Below are 10269 nucleotides of genomic sequence, written 5' to 3'. Positions count from 1 at the left end.
GGCTGGTCGTTTTATTACAGCAGAACCGGACTGGATGTGTTTCAATGTGGTTCACTTCTGGAAGCAGATCTCCAGAGTTCATCCGTTTTATTGGACCGTTGATGTTAAAATAAATACAAATGAACAACTAAACAAATTGTCAAATCAATATACTCAGAACACAACACCTGCAGCAACAAGACCAAATGAACCCAAACCTCAATGAGGTAACATGCAGACAAAATGAGTTTCTTTCTATGCAAATGAGCCTCAATGCAAAAACAGTCCATTCACAAAGATCAGCGCTGACAGCCACACAGCTACAGTGGAATGATCAGCGTCTTCAGGGTCGGAGGTGACTGAAGCAGAGATGATGAAGCGCTGGTGCAGCCATTTGAAGGTTTTTAGAGAAGTATGGAAGACGGGCAACAAATTGCCCGATTCATCTATTTCAACGAGGCGTGACGGTGGACGACGTCCTGGACAATGTGAGGAGCCGCCGATAGCAGCAGGAACTTATCTCGCCGCTCACACTCCGGTTTTATTTATACTCGCACTTCCTCAGTCTCGTCTTCTGCCTCGTGTCACTCTGCAGCTTCACTGGGAGCGTTACAGTTATACATGTACAGAGAACAGGAGCATGCTGGGTGGTTGAGATGTTGGACTGATGGTCAGAATACACAGTGGGGGTTGTTGCAGTTTCCTTCTCTCTGCACAGACAGAGACACAATCTTCACCTGTTGTGAATTCATTGACTCTTCAAACGTTAACGCAGAGTTAAACTAAGTCCAGGGCTCATCGATGGACGCTGCAGTTCTACTAGTCCTGGGTTACAGGATGACAAAAAAACATGACACTGGCAACTTTCAAGGGATATTCCCGGAAACTCAAGGCTAACCCTGCTAAAGAGCCCTGGGATAAAGTCGGGGTTAGCCTAAGCTAACAGCTCACAAAATCCCAGACTAACAGCTCACTAAATCCCAGACTAACAGCTCACTAAATCCCAAGTTTATAGCTCACTTAGTCCAAGACTAAAATATCCCTTAGTCCCAGACTAACAGCTCACTTGGTCTGGGGCTAAGTGCAGTATTAAGCCCTTCTTTAAAAATAAAATCACTCCATTATTTGGAGAATTAAACTTCCTTGAGTGGGACCTGAAGAGGATGCTGCCTCTAAAGCCCTCATGACCGTCTACTGACTCCTGCTCTCAGATGATGACGACAGACACACGGCGTCCCAAAATAGCTCTCAATGAACTAAAAAAGGAAATAAAGTCCAATACGAAGTAACCCTAAAGAACAAACATGAGGCCGCTGAAACTGACCGTTAGTCATCAACCAAACCAGCGGTGAACAGCATGAGCTCAGCTGCATGGGAACATGTATGGATGATGCACATCCTGTCCCTTTAGAGACGAGGCTTTGTTGTTACATCAATCACGTCCTTTTTAAACATGTTCCACCCATTGAATACAATACAATTATTATTATTATGAATAGATAATGACTCCCAATCAAGTGTAACTACGGCTTTAATCGTCCAATCCATCAATCACCTGTCTGGAGACGACAAAACACGTTCCACAAGTGATCAAACTTTAAAGTCCAGCAGAAACATCAGAAACATAAGAGACGTGAGAGACGGCTGAAGCAGGTTAAGATGGTTAAGATGAGGTTAAAGAGTGTCGAGCCGGACGGACGAACCCGACGGATCACCTCAAACAACAACCTCTGATCAGCTGATCAGAGGTTGAGACATCACACGTTCACAATCACTGTGAAACCATTAAAATATGAAGGACATGTGCAACATCTGAAACAATGAAACATCTGAAACAATGAAACATCTGCCTAACATCCCAATTGTGTGTGTGTGTGTGTGTGTGTTTTTGAGCAGTCTGAGATAATAATGTCACTTCTAAAAGCCTGTGTGTTAATGAGGCTCATAAAGATTCACCCCCCCCTCTCTCTGTCCCCCCCCCCCCCTCTCTGGTTACTGACAGCACGGAGGGGTCAGAGGGTCCATGAGTGGAAATAGTCGGTATATTAGCTGACACCGCAAATTAAATTGCAATCTCAGCAGGTGGTCCTGCGGACACACACACACACACACACACACACACACACACACACACACACACACACACACACACACAGACAGATCTAACCCGGTGAGAACTAAACTGTGTAAAGAGAAGAGTTGTCACAGTAACACTGAGCTGCAGCAGCACTCACCATGGTTGTGAGTCGGTGGAGAGAAGAGAGTTTTTCCAGTGAAGCGTCTCAGTCCATTGGGTGTGTGTGTGTGTGTGTGTGTGTGTGTGTGTGTCTGTGTAAAGCCTCTTTTTGGGGGTTAATCCTCATCGGTGCCTCACCAGCATACTGTCTGATCTGTCAGTGAGAGCCTCTGTGTTTTACACCCTGGGCGGGGTCACGAGGCCCTGCTGCAGCCCCATTGGCCGGACAGCCCCCCCCCCCCCCCCTTCTCTACAGCTGCCCCCCCCCCCCTCCACCACGCCTCTGTTTGAGCTCTTTCTTTCTTCCACTCAGCTTCATGCCCCCCCCACCACCATCTTCCTCAAAAAGCAGAAGCACATCTCTCATTGCTGGTCTACTTTTCTGACTAACTGAGGCGTGACGTCATCTTTCCTTCCTCTTTTCTAATAAACCGGACACCTTTCTCCAAATGCCCCACAGACTCATACGGCAGGGGGTTTTTAGGGGGGGGGGGGGTTTTGAAGAAGAAATTCTTGGTGGCTTTACTGTTTGTTGTCTGGACAACACAGACAGCAGCGTGCGGGGGGGCAGGGTGACCTTTTTAACGTGTGGGAGCAGACCGGAGGTCACTGAACACAACACCGGATTTAACACACACTTATTATTATTTATATTCTTGTTTGAACTCTTATTTGTTTACATGTTGTTTTACTGTTCAAGCCTAAATGCTTGTATGAGTAACGTACATTTATGATTTTGATTCAAAGAAACTATTACCACAACAACAAGTACGTGTGTGTGTGTGTGAGCGTGTGTGTGAGCGTGTGTGTGTGAGCGTGTGTGTGTGTGTGAGCGTGTGTGTGTGAGCGTGCATGTGTGTGTGCGTGTGTGTGTGCGTGCGGGCGTGAGTGTGTGTGTGTGTGTGTGAGCGTGTGTGTGTGAGAGCGTGAGCGTGTGTGCGTGTGTGTGTGCGTGTGTGTGAGCGTGTGTGTGTGAGCGTGAGCGTGTGTGTGTGTGTGTGTGTGTGAGAGAGCGTGTGTGAGCGTGTGTGTGTGTGTGTGTGTGCGCTCCCTGCAGGTTGCTTTGCTCGTTGCAGCAACAACTGTGCTCTTAAAATAGGACAGGATATCACCCTGGCTGTAGGTTAGGAGCTCTGAGGGGACTTCTCACCATCATTCACAGAAGAGACTCGTTCCTTTTATTGTTTATTAAAAATGACTGAATTACAACAAAAGAACGCAGACAAAATAGAAAAGTGAGGAACAAAAAGACAACAAAACAACTGTAACTGACGGCTGAGGGACCTGAACAGAGCTGAAGAGTCCGAGCAGAGAGTCTTAAAAAGGTTCAGAGTGTGATTATCAAAAAGACAAAACGTGTAAAGAAACGCTGCTTCGCTCTTAGAGGGTGACTTCAGTGTTGTTGTTGTTGTTGTTGTTGTTGTGTCTATGGTTACACATGACGAGGTGGTCTGGCTCGTGTGACAGCATGTGGACTCAATCCAGACCAACGTACGTCTCCATCATCTTCATCCCGAAGAGACGAGAACAGAGCGGAGACCTGAGAACCCAACAGCTCCCGATTATGCCGTTTCAAAATAAAAGCTTTCAGATTAAACTGAATTCCGGGGGACTTTTACTGTGAAGATTTCTCGGGAAACGAGCTGCGTTCATCCGCCGTTTCACAGCCGCTCCTTTGACCCAGAACACATCCGATTGGTCAGGTTGTGCTGAGACACGCGTGTCAAGTGAAACCAGGGCTACGAGACGGAGGGGGACAACACATCTTGAAATTAAGAAATATAGAAGTTACCCTTTAAGTACAAGTTCCACTGCAGACGACATAAAAATGAAAGTGACCACAGATCAGGAGGAAGCGGCGCGTTCACAGAGTCCAGCATCCGCCTCAGTCCGTGGTGGTGCGGCGGTACCAGAAGCGGGCCCTGAAGTCGTCGCTGCAGGTCATGAAGCCGGGGTTGGTGGGCGAGTGGACGATGCAGCGCACGATGTTGTTGTGGCCCAGAGACAGCAGGTTCTTCCTCTCAGCCGTGCGAGAGTCCCAGCAGCACAGGCTGATGGTGCGCTCGTCCGGCAGCAGCACGTAGTCCTCCGTGTGGTTGAACACGCCCTGCGTGCGATGCATCTGACGGCCGCTCAGCCCCGCCCCTAAAACACACGGGACGCGTTCCATCAAGTCGTTCTCCTTCAACAGTATCTGATCGGTTTACAAGATTACATTTGAACGCCACACGGTCACCTTACAGCGCTACGCTTGAACGCACCGCAATGTCACTCAATGGCACCTCCGGTAACGTTAGCGGTTAGCTCCGTCATTTAGCCAGATAGCTCGCGGCTAACGTTAACTAGCTCTCCTAAAGTCTCTGAATATTTATGTCAATATTTTTTTTCTGTCTAATAAATTTGCAAAACATTTCTAAAATCCTAAATAGTCACAATAATAACTTGTAAAGATGAGGAAGCTGCTTGTGTTTCTGTGGTTCAGAAAACAAACAAAAACAAAGTAAACATCAGCGCTGAGAGAACGCTGCACCGGAACCATGAGCAACGTGCTCCATCAGCTGGAGCACAAACACCACGACGCTACTGTGATATTAGTAACAGGTATATATATATATATATATATATATATATATATATATATATATATATATATATATATATAAAAATAGACATTAAACAAGCAGCCTGTTCCTTTGTTTGATATTTAAAACAGTCTCACTCATGACTGGCCTCAGGAAAGAAACAAAAGGTTTGAATCATATTTGTGCAGGAAACCCCCCAAATGATTATAAACCATAATACTATTGTAATAATCACATTAGCCCCGCCCCTAAATCATCCCCTGCTTTATGGTCTGTGTGACTCTAAATGGAGCATAATGTACTAAATGAACATCATGCTGTATTGAAGAAGACTGTAAACTAGAGATTGAGACCATAAACTCATGTTTACAATGTTTACTGAGGGAATAAATCAAGAGAGAAGTAGAGTCATTTTAGACTAGACTTCTATACAAGCAGAGGAGTCGCCCCCTGGTGGACACTAGAGAGAATGCAGCTTTAACACATGAAGCTTTGGCTTCACTCTTCAGACCTGGAGGTTGCCGCCTGGTAGCGTCACATAAAGCCCAACTTCAGTAGAATCTAGCAGGACAACAACCCTAAATATTCGGCCCAAGTACAAAGTACCGAGATGTTTTCATGGACAGTCAGTTACGTCCATCTGATCAAGTGTTTGACTCGCTGAAAGAAGGAAGCTGGTGTCCAGACAGAGTGTCATCATCAATAAGATGAGCTCCAAAACAGTTCCTCAGAAGGAATGACGTCACCGCCGCCGCCGCAACAACAAATGAGCAATGATACGTGAGAAGGTGATGACATCTCTTGCTGAACACCGACACGCTTTCATTCTAAGAACACTGGATGAATAACAGCCGAGGCTGCAACACTCTGCGTGTTCCTGAGAATGAGGTCAGACTGACGACTCACATGGATGGCACATTTCAAAACGGTGAAGTTTCCAGGTACGTATGAAGCAACACGCATCATCCTTACCCGTGTACTTGACCAGCGTCCGGCCCGTGGAGATCTCCCACAGCTTGACCACGGAGTCTTTGCCGCTGGACAGGATGTACTTGGAGTTCTTGGAGAAGATGGCGGAGCACACCTCGGCTCCGTCGTGGGCCTTGTCGAAGGTGGTCACGCAGCGGTTGGAGACGCCGTCCCACAGCTTGATGCTGCCGTCCTTGCTGCAGCTGACGTAGCTGTTGGCGCTGGGGTTGTAGCCGACGCCGCTGATGGTGTCCGTGTGCTGGTCCAGCGGGTTGCAGGACACGAAGCACTGGAAGGTGTTGACGTCGTAGAGGCGGAGGGTGGGGTGCTGCGTTCCCACCAGCAGGAAGTCGCCCGATGGGTGGAAGGAGATCGAGCGCAGCATTTCAGCTTCCTGATGAAGAGAGCGGGACAGTAGTCGGCACAGACTGAAGAAAAGGGAAAACTGGGGGAAACCAGAGACGTATTGTGTTCAAACTCTGACCTGTATGTATTTAAAGGCTCGTTTTGCAGAGGGCTTGGAGTAGTCAAACAGCTTGAGGGTGTAATCTCTGGAGCCTGAGGCCAGAATCTGTTCGGTGGGGTGGAAGGCGAGGCAGGTGACCTCGTCTACGTGGTCGTACAGCGTCCGGATCACCGGGTGATTCTCCATGTTTTGCTGCGCCGTCTCATTCATCATCACCTGAAACGTGACGACACACACAGTAAACCTCACCCTGCTGGATTAAAGACGCGGCGCAGTGCGCTCGGACGTCACCTCCGCCTCACCTCAATGGGCATCGCGCTCTTGGCCAGCATGCGTTCCGTGTCCAGGATCTTGATGGAGGCGTCGGCAGAGCCGGTGGCGATCAGCTGGCCGTCTCGGCTGTACGAGGCGACGCGGCACGGGCCCTTGTGCGACGTCACGTAGCAGGTCTCGTACTCCGAGGCCTCCGGGGACATGGACTGGACGTCGGCATCGAACTCCATATCGATGCCCACACCGGGCGCCACTGTGTCCGAGCGCCCGATGGCGTACTGGACTGCAGCGTCGTCGTTCTCCATCCCTGAACAAAAGAAACAACAGGTTGGACATTGCACCGTTCGGGCCTCCTGACCCATCACGTCCCTCTATCGTGAGAGACCTGGAGGGACCTGGTCCTACCTGTCTTTGCCAGCTGCATCAGCTGCTCGGAGGGCGACACTACGTTCGGTGGCTTGACCTCAGTGATGAGGCTGTTGGCGATGCTGGTGTATCCGTCGTAGAGCAGCTGGCTGATGATGAGCTTGTACAGGTGCTGCCGGTCCTTCAGGGTGGGTTTGGAACGATACATGACGGCTCCGTGTGACTGGAAGGGGCCCCTTCAATGGGGGACAACGTAGCCCGGCTGAAATGAAGACACAACGTCAGCCATTCATCGTATGACTACGTTAGCCGCTGTTAAGCGACCTCTGTCTCACGAGACGGTGATGCTATCTAAAGCAGCGTGGTAGCAAACGAGCTAGCTGTGTATAAACACACACCGTTAGCTCCGCACAGCTACGACAAATGAATGGAACTTGTGCTTAGCAGCGCTGCTAACAGTGTTAGCTTGGTGGCTACAGACTCGACATGAGCAAACACGCCAGAAGCACACGGGGCGGATTTGAACCGCCGACCAGCTGGACGTCTGCGCTGCGCGACGACGGCGCTGTGCTTCAATTGAAGGACACGCGCTGAATATTACATCTGTGACACAAAACAAACACATCTCACCCGCTTCAAAACTTCCGATGGCGCTCCTGGAAACCAAACGTGCGTTGCGCCGTACGCGTCGACGTGCTGACGTCACAGAACTGAAAGGTTGCCTTCTGGGTAAAACGGAATTTTCAGATTCAAAGTGTACGGTTTAATCTGTACATGCTTTTATTGTGAAAGGGGCTTTTTAGTGTAACTGTTTAACACCTTAAACTGTAAAATGAGACGTTTAGGGAGAGGAAACGAGGCCACGCGATGACTTACTTATACAATGAAAATAAAGCAATACACTTTCAGATAACAAAATATTAACACAATAAATATTCCGTTGATATAACTGCCTTTTTTGTCATTAAGCTATACAAATAGTTTTGGCTACCTTATGGTGCATTTAGAAGGTACATGAATGCAACATGCCTTTAACACCGGTCCCTGTTACCGGTCCACGCATAAACAATAGCCACAATTAAGCTAGCTCATGATTAGGCCCAGTGCTGAAACAGGAGGATGATTGTTTTCCAACAAAAAAAGCTAAATATTTGGTGTTTTCCAGCATCTAAAATGTGAAAGTTTTCTGGTGTGAGTGTTGCTCAGGCAATAAAAAGTAGCATGAATAGATCATTTTATAGCCCAACAACAACAACAACAACAACAACAACAGATTAAAGGATGATATAAAATAGCTGTTAGTCAGCCTGCCTTTGAATTTCTAACACAAAGCCTTTCTATGAGGCCCAGCAGAGGGGGCACGAGGACAGCGCCTCACAGACGTAAAGAAAGAGAAGCTGTGAGCTTCTGCTCAGGACTGAGCGCAGCTTTGTTGCCATAATTGCAGTCTTTACTTGACAGTTGTATGGCTTGAAGACGCCTTCTGCTGAAGACAGCAGCCAAGACCGTGTCATAGAATAAAACAGAGACAGCTATGATGCTTTACAGTTTAACACTGACAGGTAGGCGCACTGCGCTTTGTCAGCTTGGTGTTATTACTGGCGGTGCTGAAGACAAAAGTGGGGCACGAGACTGATATTCTTCATCTGCTGAAAAGGCACAAGTGAACATGTGAGTGGTTGTAGGCCTCCGGCAATTCAGCACCCACCCACACGCAGTCTCTCGGTTGCCACTTCCTGCAATGTGGCTCATCGCTTCATGCGCTGGCAACAGAAGAACGAAATGGAGTGTAAAACACGCAGCCTGTTAGAGAGAGATGGGAACTATATTCAAACGACACATCTGTCATTTCATGTGTAAGCGTGAGGCAACTTCATGGAGTTAAGGGCAACTGTTTGTCCCACGTGACTGAAGATAGTTGATCGCATAAGCTTTTTGAGCGTCGTATGAGACGTAGGCCTATAAAAGAATACACCAACCAATGTATCCACACAGATAAATGTCTAAATAAGTGCAACACAACGTCCAGAGGCTTCTGAGAGACCAGGGGGAGTAGCAGAAAACTCAACCCGCCCCCCTGTATCCTAGTAACCAGAGTAACAAGGCCAAAATATCAACAACGTTAAACGCCTGCAGAGGACACATCTGTGCGATCTCCGTACAGACTACAGTCAGTCTCCACCATCATGCCTGGAACTATGCAGGACTGTGAGCTGTGGGAGAACACATGCGTGGTAGGAGGTGTCTTGTTACCATGTCAACGCAAAGCATGCTCTGGACCGGGCCTGCAGTTGCCTTGGAGACCAGCTAGAGTCGGCAGCGGCGGAACGATGTAAAAAGTATTTGTTGTCTTTCAGCAGATGTCATCTGATGATTGCACAGTGGATCCCACACGACGACACGCTGTTCATAAGAGATTAGAGCGTAGGGTGCTAATAGGGCGCTATGCTGAATATCTTTGGGACAAATTAAATGATCTTAATAGCTAATCACTTTGTATTAAAAAGGTTCAGCAGTTGGCATTTGCAACCAATCAGAGCCAGGAAGAGGCTCGTCAGACGGACGGCTGGCTAGTTCGGTAGCTAAGCTAGATCTAGCTAGTTAGCTTGAACTTCTGTGGAGCACTGTTGCCGTCGTTTGCCTTGTTAGCGCTGTTAGCTGCTAGCCACAGGCACATGGCTCGCCATATTGAGAGCCGCGTGGAGGCAATATATGTGAATGTGTTGTTGGGCACCTTTACGTTAGCTAAAGAGAGGTGGTGGCTACCAAAATAGGGTTCAAAGTGTGAATACTGATTGAAATAGCAAAATTAGATTACGATAAAGATCGCATACTGATGAGGTTCAGGAGAACGTTACTCCGTACCTGCTGGAAGTGAGCTGGCAAATGTTTGCTAACACATTAGCCATATCAACTTTGTATGGTGTCATTGTTGTATACATATATTATAGGATGAATTTTATGTTTACATCTTGTTGTGCCGCCACCAAGTGTCAAAAATATCAATTAATACAGGTTTAAAGATGTGATCTACTGCAGTCACGGTGTAGTTCTGTCAACAGCGTAATGCTATCTATAACGGAACACATGAGTCCACATACAGTGTGTAATGTACCACTCATGCGGTGTCCCTGGCACTTACATTGGCCATTAGGTGGCATGACTATGTGGACAAAAAGTGGGCGTATGTGAGAAATGATGTGTTGCATTTGTCTTTTTCTGCCACCGTGAGCTGTTCATAAAAAAATAGCAATGATCGGTCCGTCGACACGCATTGAGGTTACCAGCGACCAAAAATAACCACGATCATTTCCTCAGGATTTGCCAGATTCCCGAGTTTGAAACGGAGAAATAAAATCAGTTTTCTGCCTCTTATCTGCACAGAATTGTCAGTAAGA

General features: G+C 47.6%; 2 protein-coding genes across 2 annotated transcripts in view; both read right to left on the bottom strand.

The window, feature by feature from the left end:
- Window positions 1–2341, bottom strand: part of cass4 (Cas scaffold protein family member 4) — an 11913-nt gene extending 9572 nt beyond the window's left edge. The window contains exon 1 of the mRNA XM_068711851.1: window positions 2214–2341. Within this exon, the coding sequence (XP_068567952.1) occupies window positions 2214–2216 (3 nt within the window). The 5' untranslated portion in view covers window positions 2217–2341. The remainder of the gene's footprint in view (window positions 1–2213) is intronic.
- Window positions 2342–3393: 1052 nt separating this feature from the next.
- cstf1 (cleavage stimulation factor, 3' pre-RNA, subunit 1) lies at window positions 3394–7575 on the bottom strand. The gene is made up of 6 exons (XM_068711848.1): window positions 7502–7575; window positions 6911–7133; window positions 6535–6812; window positions 6251–6448; window positions 5770–6160; window positions 3394–4360 (listed from the first exon to the last, which is right to left on the bottom strand). The coding sequence occupies exons 2-6, from the start codon at window positions 7077–7079 to the stop codon at window positions 4101–4103; spliced, it is 1296 nt and encodes a 431-aa protein (XP_068567949.1). The 5' UTR covers window positions 7080–7133; window positions 7502–7575; the 3' UTR covers window positions 3394–4100.
- Between the last annotated feature and the right edge of the window lie 2694 nt (window positions 7576–10269).

The sequence above is a fragment of the Cebidichthys violaceus genome, unplaced genomic scaffold, assembly GCF_023349555.1.
Source record: "Cebidichthys violaceus isolate CVI_PGR_0920_01 unplaced genomic scaffold, fCebVio1.0.p SCAF_17, whole genome shotgun sequence".
Taxonomy (NCBI): domain Eukaryota; kingdom Metazoa; phylum Chordata; class Actinopteri; order Perciformes; family Stichaeidae; genus Cebidichthys; species Cebidichthys violaceus.
This window is presented reverse-complemented; position numbering and strand designations above follow the sequence as displayed.

Excerpts from the sequence above, each read along its gene's own strand:
- cstf1 (XM_068711848.1), bottom strand. The coding sequence starts at position 7,079 with ATGTATCGTTCCAAACCCACCCTGAAGGACCGGCAGCACCTGTACAAG. Across the intron at positions 6,813-6,910 it reads GATGCAGCTGGCAAAGACAG|GGATGGAGAACGACGACGCT; the intron begins GTAGGACCAGGT and ends TCTTTTGTTCAG. Across the intron at positions 4,361-5,769 it reads GACGCTGGTCAAGTACACGG|GGGCGGGGCTGAGCGGCCGT; the intron begins GTAAGGATGATG and ends CGTGTGTTTTAG.